The 22,184-nt window shown below is 53.7% G+C and overlaps 1 protein-coding gene across 4 annotated transcripts in view; it reads left to right on the top strand.

The window, feature by feature from the left end:
• Positions 1 to 5,118: 5,118 nt before the first annotated feature.
• ABAT (4-aminobutyrate aminotransferase) overlaps positions 5,119 to 22,184 on the top strand; it is a 103,174-nt gene continuing 86,108 nt past the window's right edge. The window contains exons 1-2 of one of the 4 annotated variants that reach the window (XM_058286494.2): positions 5,121 to 5,209; positions 10,979 to 11,039. Coding sequence is in view for 1 of the 4 variants with exons in the window: in XM_058286490.1 (XP_058142473.1) it covers positions 6,300 to 6,435 (136 nt within the window). In the remaining 3 variants the exon portion in view is untranslated. Of the gene's footprint in view, positions 5,210 to 6,284; positions 6,436 to 10,978; positions 11,040 to 22,184 lie in introns of those variants that run through there. The other 3 variants (XM_058286491.2, XM_058286492.2, XM_058286490.1) reach the window with 3 other exon arrangements.

Raw genomic sequence — 22,184 nt, 5'->3', positions numbered from 1 at the left:
CTGTGTGTTCTTCTGTGCCCACTTATATTCTCATCAGGCAGCACTAGGGATCTGTGTCTCTTTTTGTTGCATCATCTTGCTGTGTCAGCTCTCCTTGTGTGTGGCACCACTCTTGGGTAGGCTGCAGTGTCGCGTGGGGCAGCTCTCCTTGCATAGAGGCCACTCCTTGCGTGGGGGGGCACCTTACACAGGGGCATCCCTGCATGAGGCAGCACTGCTTACACACAGCAGCACTGCGCATCATAAACCAGGAGGCCCTGGGTATAGAACGCTTGGACCTCCTATATGGCAGGTGGATACTCTATCTATTGAGCCATATCCCCTTCCCCAGCTCGCTCTTTTGTTTGCCTTCTTTAGGAGGCACTGGGAACTGAACCCAGGACCTTGCATGTGATAGGTGGGTGCCCAACTGCTTGAGCCACATCAGCTTCCCAACTATTTTTTTTGCGTAATTATTCATTTATTTATTAAGCATTTTTATTGAGATATATTCACATACCATACAATCCATCCAAATGAACAATCAATGGCTTTTAGTATAATCACAGTGTTGTGCATTCATCACCACAAAAAATTTTAGAACAATTTCATTACTCCAAAAAGAAAAACTCCATACCTCTTAGCAGTTGACCTCTCAATCCCTCTGTCTTTCCCCAGCCCTACATACCCACTTAAGCTCACTTTTAAGATTTTTTAAAAAGATATTTTATACTTCCATCATCAATACTCGAAGTTGTCTACTTTCTTGAAACTTCTACAAATACCGGAGAATAATAGTACTTATAATAATAATTAAACTGAGATCAATTTTATAGAGGAAATTTTTCCATCTCTTTTTTTTATTTGTCTTTCTTTGACCAAGTAGTTCCTCCTGCATTTATTGACTTTTATTTCTTTGGGTATGTTTGGGTGGTGGAGGGGATGGCCTGCAGGACTTGGATTTTAAGGATAAATCATTTGCTAGATTATAACGCAAACCCCGTAAAATTCTATAAGCAGGGTAAAAGGATTAACATACCAGGGAAACTGCTAAAGCTCTTTGAGTTTCAGTGGGACTATGGCTGAATTTATACTTTCTGTACCTTCCTTTGAATCATTCTCTCTCTTTTATTGGTGTGTGTGTGTGTCAATTTCTTTAAATTTTTTTCTTTATTAGAGGAATCGTGCATTTACAGAACAATCACGTATAAAGTACAGGATTCCCACACACCACTCTATTATTAACAAATTGCATTGGTGTTGAACATTTGTTACAATCAATTATAGCAATTTTTTTTAAAGCTTTATTTATTTCTCTCCCCCTCCCCCCATTGTCTGCTCTCTGTGTCCATTTACTGTGCATTCTTCTGCATCTGCTTGCATTGTCAGGTGGCACTGGGAAACTGCATCTCTTTTTTGTCGCGTCATCTTGCTGCATCAGCTCTCCATGTGTGCAGTGCCACTCCTGGGTAGGCTGTGCTTTTTTCACTCAGGATGGCTCTCCTTGCAGGGTGCATTCCTTGTGCATGGGGCACCCCTACATGGGGGCACCCCTGTGTGGCACAACACTCCTTGTGTGCAATAGCACTGCACGTGGGCCAGCTCACCACATGGGTCAGGAGGCCTTGTGTTTGAACCCTGGACCCTCCATATGGTAGGTGGATGCTCTAACAGTTGAGCCACGTCTGCTTCCCAGCAATTTTTAATAATTGTATTATTAACTATAGCCCATGGCTTAACTTAAGGGGGTTTTATTGTTTGAGTGATGTACTTCTATGGATTTTCTTTGAAATTTTTTATTCTGTAACCATATATACAACCTAACATTTCCCCTTTAATTTCATCACTTTCGGGTATATTTCAGTGCTGTTGACTGCGTTCACAATATTGTGCTACCATCACCACCATCCATTACCTACATATTTCAAAATAGGAAACCTGTACATGTTATGCCTTAACACCCCATTCTTTTTTTTTTTTTTTTTTTAAAGATTTATTTATTTATTTAATTCCCCTCCCTCCCCTGGTTGTCTGTTCTTGGTGTCTATTTGCTGCGTCTTGTGTCTTTGTCCGCTTCTGTTGTCGTCAGCGGCACGGGAAGTGTGGGCGGCGCCATTCCTGGGCAGGCTGCTCTTTTCTTTTCACGCTGGGCGGCTCTCCTTATGGGTGCACTCCTTTGCGCATGGGGCTCCCCCACGCGGGGGACACCCTTGTGTGGCACGGCACTCCTTGCGCGCATCAGCGCTGCACATGGGCCAGCTCCACATGGGTCAAGGAGGCCCGGGGTTTGAACCGCGGACCTCCCATATGGTAGACGGACGCCCTAACCACTGGGCCAAAGTCCGTTTCCCGGCACCCTATTCTCTATTCTCACCCCATACCCTGGTAACCAATCTAGATTCTGACTCTTTGAGTTCGCTTATTCTAATTATTTCAAATCTGGGAAACCATACAATATTTGTCCTTTTGTGTCTGGCTTATTTCACTCAACATGATGTCTTCCAGGTTGTCACATTTATCAGGACTTCATTCCTTTTTATGGCTGAATAATATTCCATTGTAGGTATAGACCACAATTTGCTTATCCTGAATCATTCTTATTTATTTTCAGGGGTTTCTACAATCATAGTCCACACTGGGTGGGTGTCTTGTCTGACAGATTTATATCTTCTATTTGTTTGCTTTCTATTGATATTAATTCTTTAGCTAGGGCTGCATTCCTCCTCAGAAAAGAGGCAGCCAGGAGGGGAGGGCAGGAAGGAAGGGCCTCAAGGCTCTGGAGGATTCCACCTGGCCCAACGCTAGAGTAACCTGTGGTCGGGCTGAGTGGGCAGAATGAAGTAGTGGACTTTCTTGACCTTGAGGGCTAGAATGTTTATTCTTCCATCCCTTGTGCAGTTCTGATGGGCAATGGCTGTGTATTAGTCAGCCAAAGGGGTGCTGATGCAAAGTATCAGAAATCTGTTGGCTTTTATAAAAGGCATTTATTTGGATTAAAAGCTTTCAGTTACAAGGCCCTAGAGTCCAACTCAAGGTTACTGCATTACCAAACTGTTGCCACATATTGAAGCAAGATGGCGGGCGATGTCTGCGAGGGTTCAGCCTTCCTCTTCCCTCTTAAGGCCCCATGAGTCCAGCTTCTTCTGATCTCAGCTGTAGGCTGGCATAGGGCTCGTCTCTCTTACAGGGGCTTGTTTCTCTCCGGGCTCAGCTGCTCTGGTCTCTTCACAACGTCAGCTATCAACTGTCAGGTGAACGGCTCATCTCTCTTCCTGGGGCCTCTGCTGTGTGTATGGAGCTGTCTTCCTCTGTGTGTCTTCTCTGTGTCTCCTTGATTGAGTGTCCATTTATATAGCCCACAAAGGGGGCAGGGACTGAGCCTCAACAGACTTGCAACTCCTATCCTCTGGTTTATTGGACTTACCCCAGCCAGCTAACAGGGAGGTGAAGAAGGTCAAACACCACACCAGGGAGCCAAGAGTGCCTACAACTGAAAGCAGGAGAACTGTATCCATCATCCAAGTGGAATCTAAGCCCCCTCTCCATACAGAGGTGGAGTGGACATAGCCATCCCAGGGTCCACAGAGTGGAGGAGTGGAGTATGGATTGGAGTGGACTTGCTGATGCTCTATTCTGGAATAGTTGTGATTAGTGATGGAAGTAAATGTGGCGTTGAGGTGGAGAACGTGGCCATGGTGGCTGCTGGGGGTGGGGAGTGGGAAGAAGAGATGTGATCTAGGGGCATTTTCAGGACTTGGAGTTGTCCTGGGTGGTACTGCAGGGACAGTTGCTGGACATTGTGTGTCCTCCCGTGGCCACTGGGTGGACTGGGGGAGAGTGTAAACTTAAATGTGGACCATTGACCATGTGGTGCAGCAGTGCTCAGAGATGTGTTCACCGAGTGCAGTGAGTGTCCCATGATGATGGAGGAGGTGGTTGTGGGAGGAGTGGGGGGGGTACATGGGGACCTCATATTTTTTTAATGTAACATTAAAAAAAAAAAGACAAAAACAAAAACAACAAAGGGGGCAGGGACTCAAACTGAGTCACCCTAATGATGGGGCCAAATCAAAGCCCTGATCTTGATTTAATCAAATAAACATAAAGCCTTTGAATTGAAATCAATCAAAGGGCGTCATGCCCAGAGGAATGGACCCGTTTACAAACACAACTGGTATCTCTTTTTGGAATTCATAAACAATATCGAATTGCCACGGAAGGCGCCTTCGATTTTACAGCGGAGTGAAAGCATCCTCTTCCCAAACACCTTTAGAAAGGTGTGCCATTCACAGGGTAGTAGTAGCTGGTTTTCACACAGCGTCTTAATTTTATGAAAGCACTTTCCTCACACCTAGGACCTCATTTGCGCCCAGGAAGGAGGCACTGTCAGTATGGGCCCCTTTTACCGATGAGGAAACCGAGGCTCTAGGCGGAGGAACCGCGGTCCGGCTCGTGGCCCAGGGCCCTTGGCAGGGCCCCACGAGGACCGTCTTTGCCTTCCGGAGCTGATGGTCCGAGCGTGGGAAGTGATGGGCGGCGGGCAGGGCTGGGAAAGAGGGGCCCCAGTGCCGGAATTGGGGGGGGGGGGATTAAGCGCGAGGCGTGATGCTCCCTCCCCCTCCCTTTCTGTGCGGACTCTGAGGTTCTAGGGGCGGGATCCCGAGGGGTGGGGAGGGATGGAGCCCCTGCACGCCTGCAGCCCTAGAAAAGGGACGCGGGGAGGGGATAATTAAGATGCCGGTCCAGCCGACCCCTAGAGCCGCCCCTCCTCTGGCGACGGGCCTCCCACCCCCACCCGGCCTCCATCCCCCATCGCGCCTCCCACCCCCCCATCGGGCCTCCCACCCCCACCGGACCTCCAGCCCCACCGGGTCTCCATCCCCCATCGGGCCCCCTCCGCCGCGATCCGGCTCCGGCCCTCGCGGCCCCTCCCGCAGGCGCCCCCTCCCCGGCCCCCGCCCGCGGCCCCGCCTCCTCCGCCCGGGGAGGCCGGACTCTGCCCCCTCCCCCTCCCCCCGGGGGCGGTGGCCCGTGGTGGGCGCGCCCATTGGCTGCGGCGCGGGCGAGGGCGGGGCCGGCGGCGCCGATTGGCCGGCGCGGCGCGGCGGAGCGGGGGAGCCGGCGGGTCGCTGGGGCGCCGCGCAGAGCCGGAGCCGGCCGGGGCGCAGCGCGCGGAGCTCGCGGGCGGGAGGCGGCCGAGCGGAGCCCGCGGAGCCCACGGGGCCAGGAGGTGAGCGCGCGGCGCCGGGGCGCAGACGCGGGGCCCCTTCTCCCGGACCCCGGGCCCTCATCCTGCCGGCGCTGGGAAGCTTGGGGCTCCCGCCCGGCGGAGAGCCGAGGCTTTCCCCCCAGAAGTGGGCCTTTCCGCTCGCCTCCGGAGAGAGCATTCTGCTCCCACACTTCCTCTCGGGGTGGAATGTGGCCCCCCGAAAGTGGAGCCCAGCCTCCCCAGACATCCTGCCCCCACCTAAAAAACTAAGTTTTGGTCTGTCCCCCCTCCCCGAGCGATGGGGGTCTTCGCGGCTCACAGAGAGCAGTGTGCTCCCCCGTGGACAGTGGGGGCCCCCCGAGGTCCTGGGAATCAGGCTTCTCCCCGAGACCAGGAAATCCCGGACAGAACCTCTGCAAGTCACCCTCCAACGCCACAGCCCGCCCCTGGGGGAGCCGGCGCTGGGGCCGGGGCCCCCTCCCCTAATACTGCAGACCCCTCCCACCCGTAGCAGAGAAGCGCTTGCCCGATGGCCACACTCAGGGCATTTGGGGAGGTTTCTCCTCTCCCAGCTTTCGTGCTCCGGAACAGCCCCCCGATTTGCCCCCCTTGTTCAACCCCTCTCTACTCCTCTCGGGCTCCACAGTCACCCCTCCCCACCACACCCCAACTCCACCCCATCCCTTGCCCACCCCTCTAGTCCTTCTCTCCTTTCCCCACCCACCCGACCTGACAGGAGACCACCGGAGGCTGAGGAAGACTCCAGCCCTGGAAGGCAGGCTGGACCGGGAGACCCTTGAGGTAGCAGCTCCAGCAGGAACTCTGCCCTTACCCCCGCAAACGCACCCAAAGGGGTGTACTCAGAGTGCCCTCCCCCTGAGGCAGTCCCACTCCCCCTCCTGGAGAAGGGTCGTTCATTCGGAGAGAAGGGCGCCCCGTTTCCGAGGTGCCCCTCACTTGCTCCCTGGGGCCACCCACCGCGCCTGTGGGCATCGCCTGGTGGAATTCCCTGGGCCCTCCGCCAAGGGAGAGGGATGCCGCTGGGTCCATCTGTTGGGGCTGAGGACAATGATGGCTTTGTGGCTTTGATGGAGCAGGACTAAGGGACAGGATGTTGGTAGCTGCAGGAGGCCGGGGGCAGTTCTCTGCGGGCCAGGTCAGGGGAGATGGCAGGGAGAGAAGCCTTGCTTTTTGGAGCTGCGCGTTGTGGTGTGGGATCGAAAAATGTGCATTCTGGATCCAAAGAGGTAAGCCCTGGGGAGAGGTCAGCGGCCCAACCTAGAGGTCTAAGCCCCAAAGGGCTTCTCCAGGAAAGATCCTGCCCCTTTAGTTGACAAACGGCAGACAGAGGCACAAAGAGGAGAAGGGACTTGCTCAAGGTCAGCCAGCCAAGGAGTGGCAAAGCCAGCCAGTCCCTCACCCCGATGGAGTGCTGGGGTGCCCCTGCTCCAGCCCCAGGCTTCTCATGCACATCCTGGGCGCCCACGCTGCTGTCCCCACTTGCCAGGCGGAGCGCTGAGGCTTGGCAAAGGTCGTGCATCGAGGGGCAGATTCCCGCCAGCCCGTCCTGTGGGTTCTGTTCCTGCACCTCGTGTGATCCTTCCATTGTGCCCACCACCAAATCCCGGCTTGCCGGAATCCATGCGGATCACTTGCGGTATGCCTGAGCCGAGGCTGCTGCGGGCACCTCAGTTGCATAGCGGGGATTTCTCCTGGAACTTTGAGACAGACCCTGAGGCCCCGGGGGTGGGAAGCCCCATCCCTGCCCTGCCCTCTGGGCCCCTTCACTCTCCCTCTGGCCCCAAATTCCCAGCAGCAGCTCAGAGCCCAGCTTCTTTTCCTGGGGGCTGGGGTGAGGGAACAGCTGCAGCTCCCGCGGGAGGCTTAAGGGGCCTGAGGTTTCTCCAAGGACGTGAGCTGGGCTGCCAAGACCGGTCCCTACCAATGGGGGGGTCCTCTCCCCAACCCCCCAGCTGAGGGATTGGCTGTCATGGGCCAGTTTAGAGACAGGGTCGAGTTCAAGGTGAAAGTTCAGAGCAGGGCGAAAGTTCAGTGCCAAGAGGTTAATGCTTAGAGATCTCACTTTCCAGGTCTAGAGCCCAAATCTGCCACGTCTTATGTGATCTTGGGGCAAATGAGTAACCTCTCTGTGACTCGGTTCCTTCAATGTCCTCATGAGAGAAAAATGAGAAAAACGAGTTCATCTTTGTGCGGCGCATAGCAAGGCCTCAGGGAGAGGAAGCAGGGCCTGGGATTGCCAGTGCAGAACTGAGAGACCCACTTCTCTTGTGTGCTTCTGGGTAAAGCTTGTTTTCACCTGTAACCTGCCCTGTGGACAGTGTCCTGCCAGGGCCAAGGGCAGCGACCATGGCAGCCCGTTGGAGAAGTCCATTTCAGACTTCTGAAGTCGGAAGTCAGGTGGAGCTGACAGCAGACTTGGGGTGCTGCAGGGTGGCCACGGGCAAGTCCTTCAACTCTCTGGGCCTCAGTTTCCTCATCTATGAATGAGGTTTGTTGGTAGGTGGACTTCAGACAAGGTCTAGAGCCAGGTTTTGTCCCCTGAGCATTACTGACGTTTAGGCATGGATAATTCTTTATTGTGGGGGCTGTCCTGTGGGTGGCAGGATGTTTAGCAGCACCCCATATTCCACCACTAGATGCCAATAGCACCCCCTGCCCCCAGTTACCACAACCAAAAATGTTTCTAGACATGGCTAGGTGTCCCCTGGAGAGGGGATGAATCTGTCACCTGCCCCCCCCCACCGGGGCCCCACTGAGGGTCCCTGGTCTAATAGCTGTGCCTCTAACACAGTAGGTGCTTTATGTAGGACAGCTTCCCTCTTCCTTGCACAAGCCTTTTGTTCTGACTGGCGCAAGATGTGGCCGTGAGGGGTGGGCAGTGGAGGGTGTCCAGCTTCTGAGCCTCGAATGTGAATGACAGTTTTAATCCCTCCCGTTTAACAGGACTTTACGTCTCCAGGGCATTTTCACGCATATTACTGCAGGCCTTCCGTTTTACAGATGAGCCAACAAAGGCTTAGGTTAACCAACAAGCTTGGCTAAAGGCATCGCCGGTACCCCTGTAAGGGCCAAAGAGACGTTCATGCCGGAAAGAGTTTCAGAAACAACCTAGTTCAGGAGCCTTCTCCAGATATTTGGCAGTCTCCCTCCACATTTAAATTGCGTGCCCTTTGGCTCAGCAATCCCACTTCTAGGAACCTCCTAAGGAAAGGCCCACGGGTGCACAAGCATGGTTAGTGCAGGCTGCCTGAGACCCGGGGCGGGGGGGGGGGCGGCGGGGCGGCCAAGGCCAGGTGTGTGTGAACGCAAAGCCTGAGCAGTCTTTTCAGGAGACCACCACATGCCTGACCTGGAAAGGTCTCCGAGGCATATAATTAAGTGAAAAAGGTAAGTCATAAATCAATATATACAGTACCCCATTTTTGGAAAGAAGGATGTGTGTGTATATAAAAGCGTATGAAAATGGATAATAAGGGCAGGGGGGCTTAAGAAAGGGCCATGTGGTGGTGAGAACATATTTATGAGTGAAAAAAAGGGAATCCCAAAGCTGTCTTCCTGTGCCCTGAAAGGAGTCAGAGGCACCCTGGGAAGGGCCACAAGTGGGACCCTAAGGACTTTCTCTGAACCCCAGGAGGCTGGGGCTCTTTTGGCTGCCCTGGCACCCAGGAGCAATGCTTGGCCTGGAGTCAGCGGGCCGTTCATTCCTGCATGCACCAGTCCCTCCCTGCAGGGAAGTGGTCACACTGGAGTGGCCAGCAGCAGAAGCACAGGCCTTTGAGCTTCCAGAAAGTTCTGGGGCCAAGGAACTGATGCCTCTCCACGGTCTGAGCCCAACTGCCTCCTCCTCTGCCGCGCGGGCTTCCTGCCATCAGCATCTGGCCAGAGTCGAATGGGGCGTCCACGGGCCTCATGAGTGGGCCACTGTCTCAGTGCTTCCGTTTCCATCTTTAAAAAGAGAATGATAACGGTAAAAGTGGTCAGACGAGGGGGAGCAGGAGTAGCAGAACCTACAGCGTTGGGTTGCTGTGAGGATGGAATGAAACCCTGCGTGTCTAATAACCTGGTACCCAGTCGGTGCTTAATTAATGTGAGCGGGGCCTCTCCCCTGCTGGCTGTCCAGCCCGAGGCCTTTGAAGCTGAACCAGTAGCCCCCTCTCTATCGTGCTCCACCCCCACTCTTACAGGAGGTCTGGCAGACAGTTTGGGGAAGGGGCTTCTGGGGGTAACTCTGGTCAGTTCCTCCCCCTCCTCTCCCTTGTGTCTAACTGTTATTGCTTTCTCTGGACACTGCATGCATTAAATTGTCTCATCCGTCGCTGGGACTCGGTGGCCCCCGGTGGCCTCCAACCACACATTCCTTAGGTAACAGATTGGACAATCCCTGGGCGAATTTGCCTCCTCCTCCAGGAGCCGTCTCGTGTTCCATCTCCTTTAGGAAGTCTTTCCTGACCACCCGACTCCCCCTGGCCCCAGTGGGAGGGCTCCCAGCCCCCCGAACTGTGGCTGCCTTCATCACCCACCGTCACCCACCTCGGGGCCTTCGGTCCATGACTCAGCCGGGTTTTCTGCGCTTCTGTCATGGGTGGGAAGTGCGTCAGGCTCTGTTATTTACCCTGTGTCCTGAAAGCACAGCACGGTTCCTGACACGCTGACTTGATACTCAACCAGCGTTGAGTGCATAAAGGTACTTTTTAAAGTTGGTAAAAGACACATCACATAGAATTTACCATTTCAGCTGTATCGAAGTGGACAATTCATGGCATTAAGTGCATTCGCCATGCTGTGAACCATCACCTGTCTGGTTCTGGAACTTTTTCATCACCTCAAAGGGAAGCCCCGTACCCCTTAAGCCGTCACTCACCACACCCTCCTTCACCAGCCCCTGGGAACCACGAATCTGCCTTCCCCCTCTGGGGTTGCCTGTTCTGGATATTTCACATAATGGAATCTTAAAACATGCATGCTTTTTTTTTTTTTTTTTTTTAATTTTTAAAGATACTTAGATTACATAAATGTTACATAAAAAATATAGGAGATTCCCATATGCCCCGCTCCCTAGCCCTCCCACACTTTCGCACACTAAGAATGTCTTTCGTTAGTGTGGTACCTTTGTTACAATTGATGAACGCATATTGGAGCATTGCCCGTTAGAGAAAAAGTGGCACTCACTGGGACACGGAGACTGAGGAGTGCAGGCAGGCAGAAGTTTATTGGGAAGTTCTCCCAAAGGGGGGGTTCTGAAGAGAGACTTCAGCCCGCTCCCATGCAGAAGGTGCAGGAGTGGATGTATACAGTGCATCAGTAGGTGGGAAGGTAGACTGAGCATAGCCTCTGGTTAAAGATGGATCCTTCTACAGCACAGCTTGCGGGGGTAGTGGGTTAGGAGGTAGGATATTCTTGGAATGCAGAGATCTGGAAAGGATGGGTCTTTATCTGCTCCATTCCCACTGTGATAAGGTTTATCCTTGGGGGGAAATTCTCCGGCTTGTAGGCCTCTTGCTCAGTCTTGCTCCATCTTGCTCCATCTCTGGGAATGGAGTCACAGCCTTATGACCTCTTAATCCTTGCAAACCTTGTAAGGGGCAAGCTCTAACAGCCACTAAGTGTGGATTATAGTTTACATTGTAGATTACAGTCCTGCACATTTTTTGTAAGTTATGACAAGATATGTAATGGCCTGTATCTGTCATTGCAGTCTCATTCAGGGCAATTCCCAAGCCCCGAAAATGTCCCCAAATGACACCTATTTTTCCCTCTCCCTCCCCTCAGAACCTCCAGTGGCCACTGCCTCCACATTACTGACGAAAGTTCTTCCATTGCTAGAATCACAGTAAGTCTATAGTAGAGTAACAGTAAGTCTACTCTAGCCAGTCGTTCATTCTCCAATCCTAAGGACTCTGGGATGGTGATGCCCACTCCACCTTCAGTCGAGAAGGGGCCCAGATCCCATGGGGCAGAGGGATGGGACCATCCTACTTGTAGTTGCAGACTCTTTCTGTTCCATTGTCCATCATCTTCTTCTTGTTAATTGTCCTGGGTGAGTCCAGTGAGCTGGAGAGGAGGAGTTGCAACTGTTGCGATTCAGGGCCCAACTGGTAACATGCAAGCTTTTCAATCTGGCATTTTTCACTTATAATGTTTCCAAGGTTCATCCATTGCATGTATTAGAACTTCATTCCTTTTTATGACTGAATAATATTCCATTGTATGGCTAGACCACATTTTGTTTCTCCATTCACTATTGGTGGATATTTGAGTTGCTTCTACCTTTTGGCTACTGTGAATAACCTGCTACGGGACATGATTGTATTTGTTTTTATTTGAACGTCTGTTGTCATTTCTCTTGGGTATGTACCTAGGAGTGGAATTGCCGGGCCATAGGGTAATTCTGTTTAACTAACTGAAGAACTGCCAAACTATTTCCCATAGCAGGTGCACCATTTTACATTCCTACCAGCAGGAATGAGGGTTCCAATTTTAAAGATTTATTTATTTTATTATTTATTTATTTCTCCCCCCACCCAGGTGTCTGTTCTCTGTGTCCATTCGCTATATGCTCTTCTGTGTCTGCTTCTGTTCTTGTCAGTGGCACCAGGAATCTGTGTCTCTTTTTGTTGTGTCATCTTACTGCATCAGCTCTCCATGTGTGTGATGCCATGTGCGTGATGCACTTTTTTCGCACTGGGCAGCTCTCCTTACGGGGTGCACTCCTTGCGCGTGGGGCTCCCCTACGCGGGGACACCCTTGCATGGCACGGCACTCCTTTTGCACATCAGCACTGTGCATTGGCCGGCTCACCACACAGGTCAGGAGGCCTTGGGTTTGAACCCTGGACCTCCCACGTGGTAGGAAGACGCTCTATCCATTGAGCCAAATCCGCTTCCCTCATTGTGGTTTTGATTTGAATTTCCTTCATGTCTTGAGCATCTTTTCACGTGCTTTTTAGCCATTTGTGTATCTTCTTTGAAGAAATGTCTTCATTTCGTCATTTCCCCATTTTTCAGTTGAGTTGTTTGTCTTTTTGTTGTTGAATTATAGCATTTTTTTAATAGATATAAATGTGTTGGATTTTTTTTTTGTATATACCTAGAAGTGTATCATTGACTTCTCTTTTTTTCTTTATTTTAAAAAAAGTTTAGGTTACGTAAATAAATGTATTTTTGTGATGCCATTTACTCATCCATTTAGACACTTTCTAACCTCTGCAGTCACAGCCTGTCTTGTGACCTTGGAATGTCATGGTGACTTTAATACAGTTCCTGCCCACAGGAGGCTGCCAGTCTAGATCAAGTTTTCTCAACCATGGCACTCTTGACATTTTGGGCTGAATAAGTTGTGGGGGGGCTGGCCTGGGCATTGTAAGACATTTACTAGCTTTCCTGTCCCCTACCCCACTACATGCTAGCAGCATCTGCCCCCCTGTTGTCACAACCAAACATGCCTCCAAACGTTGCCAAATGTTCCTTGTGGGGCAAAATTGCCCCTTGTTGAGAACCACTGGTCTCGAGGCTGAGACAGGCATGTATAGCCACAATTTCAGTCTGATCTCGTTTGCCTGACGTGGTATCTGTAGGCATTCAGAAGATACTTGTTGGATATTGGATGGGTGGGTAGGGGGATGTATAGCTGGATGAAATGATGGAGGATGGCTGCATGGATGGGGTGATGGATGGGTGATGATAGATAGATGAATAAATGAATGAATTACAAAATCTGAACATGTGCCTGAAACTACTGTGGCTTCTTCCCATTGGAACAGCCTCCCTTTCTTGCTGCACAGAACAGTGGCTCTCCAATGTTAGGTGCATCGCAATTCCCCAGAGGGTTTGTTAAAACAGAACTGCTCGCCCCACCTCCAGGATGCTCCCATCCTAGGCTCCATGTCCTTCGGGTGCCCAGAACTTGATTCCCCTGCCCAAGCTGTCAATTCTCAGCGGTCCCAGCACCTTCAATGCCAACACCTCTCGTTTAGGTGCTAATATTTACTGCCCTTCTAGCAACATGCCTTCAATGCCAGGACCCACTGTGTCCAAGGACTAGCATTGCTGCTTCATCTGGGAGCTAGTTTGAAAGGCAGACTCTTGGATCCCACTCAGGCTTACAAAAAGTAAATCTGCTTTTCATAGTAATCCAGAGGTGATTCCTATGCACATTAAAGTTTTGGTTTATTTTTTAATATTATTTTTTATCCCTCCCAAGATGGCTCCCTCGCTGTCTGCTCATCTTCTCTAGGAGGCACTGGGAACTGAACCCAGGACCTCCCATGTGGGAGGCGAGTGCCCAATTGCTGGAGCCACATCCACTTCCTGCTGGCTGCATCATCTGCTACTTGTGCCTTCTGCTGGCCGTGTTGTCTGCTAGTTGTGGCGTCCGCTCGTTGCAGTGGTTGCGGCATCTTATCGCAGTGGTTGTGGCATCTCATTGCGGTGGTTGCGGTATCTGCTGGCTCTTCTGTCTGCTGGTTGTGGCATCTGTTCGTCTTCTTTAGGAGGCACTGGGAACCAAACCCGGGACCCCCATGGGGGAGGGGGGTGCCTCCCAAGATCTTGTACATGGGAAGCCAGCACTCAACTACTGAGCTACATCAGCTCCCCTGAGTTGGCTTTTTTGTTTGCTTGTTGTTTTGTTTTGTTTTGTTTTTAGGAGCCACTGGGCATTAAACCTGGGACCTCGCTTGGGGGAAGCTGGCACTCTACTGCTTTTTTTTTTTTTTTTTTTTTTTTAAAGATTTATTTATTTATTTTAATTTCCCCCCCTCCCCTGGTTGTCTGTTCTTGGTGTCTATTTGCTGCGTCTTGTTTCTTTGTCCGCTTCTGTTGTCGTCAGCGGCACGGGAAGTGTGGGCGGCGCCATTCCTGGGCAGGCTGCTCTTTCTTTTCACGCTGGGCGGCTCTCCTCACGGGCGCACTCCTTGCGCGTGGGGCTCCCCCACGCGGGGGACACGCTTGCGTGGCACGGCACTCCTTGCGCGCATCAGCACTGCGCATGGCCAGCTCCACACGGGTCAAGGAGGCCCGGGGTTTGAACCGCGGACCTCCCATATGGTAGACGGACGCCCTAACCACTGGGCCAAAGTCCGTTTCCCAGCACTCTACTGCTTGAGCCACATCCGCTCCCCTAAGGTTTGATAAGCCTGTCCTTGGCTGCCGAGGCAGAGCTAAACCCTGGGGAGTTATGCAAATGGTGTTTGGGCTGGAGCAGTTCTCCAGCCATTATCAGCCATTCACATCTTTGGAACATCTTGGTTTAGAGTGTGGAATGCCTGAACTAGCCTTGCTTTATTGATGGGAAAACAAACTGTGGCCCAGGGAGACAGAGCCTTGCTCAAGGTCATGTGAAGCACAGTGGAGATTGGCTCCCACTCCCTTTAGGGAATGGATGGCAGAGGGGTTGAAATTCCATGATGGGATTCTTGAAAATCAGGGGCAGTCTGAAGCCTTGACTGGGAAGGGAAGAGATGAGGGGGCAAGGTCAACAACTCCTGCTTCTTGGTTTGCTGTTCAAAAAGTGGAGAAGGGGGGTGGACTTGTTACTGGGTTCTTGGCTAATTCTCGAGAAAGAATTCAAGGAGGTGCCACAGATTAAGCAAGCGAGCAGAGAATTTGGAGCAAAGTGAACGAGTGCAGGTGCTGTCACCAGTGAAGAGGCGCGCCCGGCGACTGGGGGCTGGGATTTGTGAATGAAGCAGGAGGGTCTTGCCCTGTGGCTTCAGTGTAGTAGGGAAGCGGTTAGGGCCAGTGTGTTCCGTCCCCTCCAGTTGGACAGAACGAAATGTCACCACTTATTTTCTGCGTTTCACACATAGTCGTTCAGGCCTGGTTCCCACAGTCGCTCGGTTCTGGCAGCCTCTCGTGCTTTTTGTTGTCCCTGAAATGTTGTGCTCACTGCCTCCCCTGCTTCCCAGTTCCCTATTCCGACCTGCCTCAACTTCCCCCTTAGAGAGGATGCTGGGGGTGGGAGGTCCCTTCTGTAACAGCTTCCTGCTGGTTAGGGGCAGAAGCCCCTGCCTGACAGGGTGTAAAACTCTCTGGCTACTCTCCTGGGGCCAGGGATTTCCCAGGGTAGCAGTGGGCACTGGCTGGGATGAGCACAGGAGCAGAAGGTTGTCCTGGAAGCCCTGTAATCTGGAAGAGATAAACTTAGCTAGAAATTTGAAGATGCTTGGTCCTCCTGAGAGGATAAAGAAGAGGGTGGTGAGTGGCATTGAAAAGGGGGTCAGCCACGATGACTGAACCTCAGGAGTGAGAAAGGCCAGGTGACTCCACGTCCTCCCAAAGCTGGTGGTCTTGACCTTGTGGGTTTCAAACACTGTCTAGAACCGTTCCGGAGCGACGTATACAGTTCCTCTTTGGGGAACACGCAGGCTCCTCCTCGTGCCCCTGTCCACAGGTTTGGGGCTCTGTGATTTTGCAGCATCCGGGCCACGAGGGAGTCTCCTTGTTGGGCAAGGGCTTCTAAGGTGCGGCTCGTTTCTGCTGTGCTGCTGGCTAACTCTAAGGATTGCGGTAGACCTGCGGGGTTCGGGTTTAACAGAGGGATGAGAAGAGGCAGTGCCCTTTTATAAGTTACTGTGGTGTTAGAAAATACAGGAAATGAGAGGGCGAGGTTTCCAGGACCCTAGAACGTGAGGGGGTGACATAGGCTAGTGAGCACGAGCCTGTCCAGAGGGGCGGGAAGGAGAGGCGAGCCTTGTCTCTGCCAAGAAAGAAAACTCCATCTTGATAGTTTGTAGTAGCAGCAGATGTGAGCTAGGCTCCTGGCGAGCTGGAGCCCTGTTGGGAACCTGTGGTCACCCGTGCTGGTTAACCCACCTGCAGACGGTACCGACACACACCTGGCAGGCCCTGGGTCATGAAACAGGATGCTTCTCTGGGGGTCCCAGCCAAGGTGGGTTTCTCCCCCTAGGCCATGGGGGTCTAGCTTACGACACGCCCACGGCATCTTCGGTGGGGTGTTTTGGTCGGCATAAGTTGCGTTTAGAGGTATAGAGTCAGGGGAGCCGATGGGGCTCAGTGGTTGTGGGCTGGCTTGCAGATATGAGGTCCCGGGTTCAATCCCCAACTCTGGTGCCTCAAAATTTTTTTAAAAAGGATAGAATCACAAGAGCTAGCAGGGTGCCCCCAGCAGTCCTGGGTAGTGCCTGGGTCCTTTACTGTCCCTCCTTAGGCCGCTGAGCCTAGGGCAGCTCTCTGGTATTGGGGACATGGAGACATTGTGGCGTTCCTGGGGTACCGGGTTAAATCAGCACTTGGCCCCCCGACTTGGAGAGAAGTGGCCAGCATACCGAAATGCTTGACCGGCCGAGGGGCCATCCAAAAGGTGCTGTCACAGGAGAAACAATTAAGTTGGCCCAGGAAAGGAGGGGAGGAAGTGCCGGAGGCATTGCAGTGCTGCAAGGGGATTGGCGGGGAACCCGGAGGCCGTTCTCCAGGAACTCGTGACTCGGGGGTCAGAGGCTTCGGCAGCTCCTCCAGGGGAGCTGTTTTCTCTGGGGGTAGGATTGGTTGGTGGGGGGTAGTGTTAAAAGAGGCGGAAACTAGGGGGCCGGGGATCCCAGAGGGCCCGGCCTGGACTCCTGTATCCCACACCGGGGAATTGATTTGATCAGCCATTTCCCAGGTCTGGGAACTTCGCTGCGGCCAGGTAAACAGTCTCAAATCCCAGCTCCTCAGTTTCGCCATCTGGGGCACCAGGCTAGGGTTTATTAACTGAGTGCTGGCTCCCACGGAGTGTAGGAGATCAGGTCCAGTAGAGGAGCTGGGCGTTCCGGAATGATTAGGAACTGGTGGCTTATGAGGACATTATCTACTTTCTAGGGGAGGGGTTTGGTAAATGGGCTGGATTTAGAATTTCCATCAACTCCTGACCGAGATGAGAGAGGTTCCGAGTGGCAGGTCAGGACCAAGTGGCAGGTCAGGACAGAGCAGGTGGCTCCCGGATCAGTTAAGGCCTTAACAGTCCTACCTGCCGTGGACGGGTTGCCCAGGGCTTCTCCTGGTTGATGGCTTGCGCTGTTGTCTAGGGAGCCATGCCTGGCCTCGGCCCTTTCAGCCCTCCACGGCGATGTGCAGGGCGCAGTGTGGATGTGCAGGGCTCGCAGGAGTCCTGTCCCCTCCCTGGGGTGCCTGTCCCCTCCCTGGGGTGCACAATGCCCAACCTTTCTGCACCTGGGCAGGCCCTGGGGGTCTTGGCCGTGAGGCAGCTTGGGGCACCAATGGCCGCCTCTCCCCACTGGAAGCAGGTTCCGCTGGCGTGCAGCCTGGGTCCGGTGGCCCCGAGGTGGCAGGTGTCTTGTACGAAGGCAGCCCTTTGCCTGCCCCCTTACCTGTCCCCCTCAGTGGCGTGATCATGCTGGTTGAAGACTGAAAAGGCTATCTCTGAAAGGGTATTCACAGACATCTGCCGAACTGTGGAAAGCCTTTGCAGCTTTCTGTATAATAGGGGCAGGCTGGCTCATCAAGTGCGTTCCCAGGAGGACTTGTCCTTCTCTGGAGTCAGGATTTATCGGGGGCTACTTCTTCATTGCCTCTGCCAACCTTCCTTGAAACACGGCTGGGCGTTCGTCCTTCTGAGCGATTTCCCTGAGTTTGTTAGAATGGACTCGTTTGGAAGCACTTTCTCATCCCTTCCAGGAGCCAAGGGGCCATATGGTCTCTGGCCCTTCATCTGCCTGCCCCTCTGACCGCGTCGCCCGGGGTGTCCATTCGGGATTGCTACTGCCCCTACCACATACGGGGTGGGCTGTGGGCGGCCAGTCTTCCGGCATGCCCCTGTGGCTCGGTCAGATGTGGAGCTTTTCCTCTGGAGTGCAGCACGTTGAGAGAATAATGTGCATGCCACCCGTGTTAATCCAAAGGCCAGTGTGAGGTGCTGGAATCCTCAGTAAATTTAGCAGTGTCTTTGGAGACTCAACCCAACTATTTCTTGCATTGGTCATGGAAAAGGGGACATGCACCCCGGTGGTCCCTGCTATCCCATTGGCCACCTCTCCAGAGGGTAGAGACCCTCGGGCTTCCTAGCTGCGTGGACCGAGGCTCCCCCAGGGCCATGTGGGGTGGGGAGGTTGGTGCTGATGTCCCTGCCAGGGGTGGGTCTAGAGGGGTTTCCAGGTCTAGGGCAGGGTCATAATGGGGTGGGCTGCTAAGAAGGGGGTCAGCTGTCTTTTTCCTTTTTGGAAGGGGATATTCCTTGTGCTCCGTATTTTCCCTGAGCGTAGCCCAATCGACAAGAACTCTTTAGGCTCTCCTTCTGATATAGAGCCATGAAACGCTGGACATAGGGAGTTTTTAGCCATTTTCCTCCCCTCTTACACAGGAAGTCTAACTGGAGTATGGGGTTGTAGTTGCGGGTCCCATTTAGCAGCCATTCTGGGCTGTCCTCTGGTTTGTATTGCGGCCATGGGTGTTGCCGGAAAAAGGTTAGCTTCGTCCTTTTTGACCGTCAGCAGGCAGGTTGTCCCAGCTCCCGAGAAGACCTCCCAGTGGGGAGTCTGCGGGAATGCTGGAGAGCTGCCTGTTAACCTAGGGGAGGATGAGATGCATTCCTCAGTCTTAGGGGCACCCCACTCCTAGACCTGACCGCATGGAAACTGCCTGCCACCCCAGCATCATGGGTTGGGGGTCCTGCCTGCTGTTCTGGCATTCCAGGGATCAGGGCCCTCAAGGTCTCGGGAGAGATCTAGGTTCAGTTCCTAGACCAAAGCTGCCAAGCTCAACTTCCTCCCTAGGAAAGGGGCTGGCGAGGGACTTTTAACTGATGGCCTTGCCGGACTTAGGGAATGGTCTGGGGAGAATGTCAATGAGAGCCCACAAGACAGAAGATTGGAGGTCTGGGACACGATTAAATGCCTTAGTGTAAGACCACAGTCTAGGGCCAAACCAGATGTCTAGGAGCCAAGGAGAAAAGGCGAGACAGCTGGGGACGCAGGGGCCCTTCCGACAGGCAAGGGAGTGGAGGAGAAGGGGTCGTCGGGCTCCAGACTAGCAGGGAGAGGACAGACAACGGGGCACGGCCATGGTCGGGCATCCCTCTAGGGCCAGACTGGGGCTGACCGCAAATACTGCTTCCTCCAGACGGGCAACAGCAGGCCAACACGTCCTAAGAGAGCTTTGAGCAGCGATTTGGGGTGGCTGGAGAAGGCTCCAGAGGACATGATCGTCCTGTTCCAAATGGAAGCGTAGGGAGGGAATAGGGAAGTCCTTGAGATGAGAAAAAAGAGCAGAAAAGGGGCAAGTTAGTCATGAACTTGGAGGAGATTGACAAGAGAGAATACAACAGGCAGGTTGCCAACAGAGTTCTGCTTGCCACAGGAAATGCCCCCAGTCGGGTCTCAAGGATGGTTTCAGCCGCCACCCAGCGTCTCCTGGAGTCTGCTCGGCCTGGGGACAAACCCCTCCCACCTCTGAGGAGGGAGCGGGAGGGTTCTGAGATGACTGAGGTTATGTCCGGCGGGGGCGGAACCAGAAACCTGTTTGAAACACCAGGAGGAAATGGCAGATGGACAGAAAGGGGCCCAGGCAGGCTCTCGGTCGAAGCCTCGACTGCCGGTCCTCCTGGGGCGTGGAGAGTGTTCACTCCCGACCGGCTCGCCGAAAGCTGTTACGCGGTGTGGCTTCGGGTTCTCAGCTACGGCGCAAGCAAGAATTCAAGGATGTGCCACAAATTAAGCAAGCAGAGAGTTTATGCAGCGTGAACAAGGGAAAGTCTACACTCGAGAGGGGAGCGAGGCGCGCTCCCTGGGGGAGAGGTGCGCCCGGTGACTTGGAGCCGGGGATTGAGGGGTGAAATGGTGGGCCCTCCTGCCGTGTGGCCTCAGTCGGTAGGGAAGGGGTTAGGGCCCCAGCGTTCCGCTGCCTCTGGCTGGACAGAATAAGATGCTATCACATATTTCACACATAATAATTCCCCGACTTGAAAGTGGGCCAGGAGCCAGAACCTGTGTCTTCTTTCATTTGTTCAACTTACAAGTCCTTGAAAGACATAGCTTGAAGATAAGGAGCAGGGTTAGAGTCAAATAACCTAAAAACGTGTGTTGTAAGTAGACAACATAGCTTTCCGTTGGAACATATTTTTTTTTCCTCCCTATAAAACCAACGGTCAAGGACGAAGAGGCCTTTGCGGGGAGGGCGGGGGGAGGGCAGATCCCGACGGCCCACGATAAAGAGCGCAGACCTGACCCAGACACCAACTGGGAGTCGTGGAAGGGATTTAAGCAGGGAGGTGACATGCGTCGCTCAGCGCTTGAGGTGGCAAACGGAGGCTTGGCGGAGAGAGGACCCCCTGCGGGCTGACGAGAGACGGAGGCAAGACCTAGAGCACCTCCCGGCCTTCTGTCCAGGGACAGGGAATGGATGCTTAAGGCTCTGTGGGCTGCAGGGTCCCTATCGCAGCGCCTCCCCTGCCTGTTCCACGATGGCCGTGGACACGCGGAACGGATGGGCATGGCTGAGCTTTACTAACACTTTAGTTATAAGAACAGGCTATGGCTGGATGTAGCCAGCCCGTCACAGTTTGCTGCCTCCTGACCCAGAGCGGCTGCCAGGGGGCTGCTGCAGCTGTCCACGGCCTTGCCCCCTCCTCTCTCCCGGATGTCTAGAGTCCAGTGGCAGCCATTGCTGGGAGCGCATGGACACCTGCTCCCACCTGCCTTTTTTTTTTTTAAAGATTCATTTTTATTTATTTCTCCCCCCCCCCCAAGGTATCTGCTCTCTATGTCCATTCGCTGTGTGTTCTTCTGTGTCCACTTGCATTCTTGTCAGTGGCACGGGAATCTGTGTCTCTTTTTGTTGCATCATCTTGCTGGGTCAGCTCTCCACGTGTGTGGCGCCACTCCTGGGCGGGCTGCACTTATTTCACGTGGGACAGCGCTTCTTAGAGTGCACACTCCTTGCGCATGAGGCTCCCCTATGTGGGGGAAACCCCTGCGTGGCATGGCACCCCTTGTGCACGGCACTCCTTGCACGCATCAGCACCGCGCGTGGGCCAGCTCATCACACGGGTCAGGAGGCCCTGGGTTTGAACCCTGGACCTCCCATATGGTAGGCAGACGATCTATCCGTTGAGCCACATCTACTTCCCCCCACCTGCCGTTGAGCCTGGGCTCAATAAGGAAGCCAGGCCACCGCTGAGGGCCCTCCAGCCAAAGCTTCTCGGTTCTCCAGGTTCCTTCCAGACGAGGTCGGCCGAGCAGCGTCTCGCACCTGCTGAAAGAGCAAGCCGCCCCCTCTGCAGGGCTGTTCCCGTGTGGGAACACAGCCCGCCCCCCTCTCCTTGCCCAGAGCTGTAAATAGCTCTCCCCCGGCTTTGTCCTGGGGACGGGCTGGAAATGAGCGTGCCCAGGAGCATCTGTGCAAGTGACTGCCTGCATGCGGGCGAGCAGGGTTTGCAGGCCTGACGTCGCGCCCCAGCCGAGATGCACAGAGCCCACCGAGGGGCTGGGAGCAGGTCTCGGGAGAAGTGCACAAGAGCGTGGGCACTGGCCTGGGCACAGGTTCCAGGAGGGACTCAGAGCTGGCCCCGGACAGTTTCATCCCATCGTCATGACAGTGACCCGTAATAGCGTTCTTCAAACGTGGTGGGCGCTCGGGTGTGCTACGGGCTTGACCTGCATCTGCTCAGCTCATGCAATATTCCCAAGAGGACAGACTTGGCTTTCAGATGTGGGCCACGGAGGCTCCAAAGATGACCCAGCCACCCAAGGTCTCATAGTAAAGGCGGCATGTCGAGAGCGAAACCTAGGTTAAAAAGTTGAACGTGGGAAGCGGACGTGGCCCAGTGGTTAGGGCGTCCGTCTACCACATGGGAGGTCGCGGTTCAAACCCCGGGCCTCCTTGACCCGTGTGCAGCTGGCCCATGGGCAGTGCTGATGCGCGCAAGGAGTGCCCTGCCACGCAGGGGTGTCCCCCGCATAGGGGAGCCCCACGCGCAAGGAGTGCGCCCCGTAAGGAGAGCCGCCCAGTGTGAAAGAAAGTGCAGC

Source organism: Dasypus novemcinctus, chromosome 23 (genome assembly GCF_030445035.2).
Source record: "Dasypus novemcinctus isolate mDasNov1 chromosome 23, mDasNov1.1.hap2, whole genome shotgun sequence".
Taxonomy (NCBI): Eukaryota; Metazoa; Chordata; class Mammalia; order Cingulata; family Dasypodidae; genus Dasypus; species Dasypus novemcinctus.
This window is presented reverse-complemented; position numbering and strand designations above follow the sequence as displayed.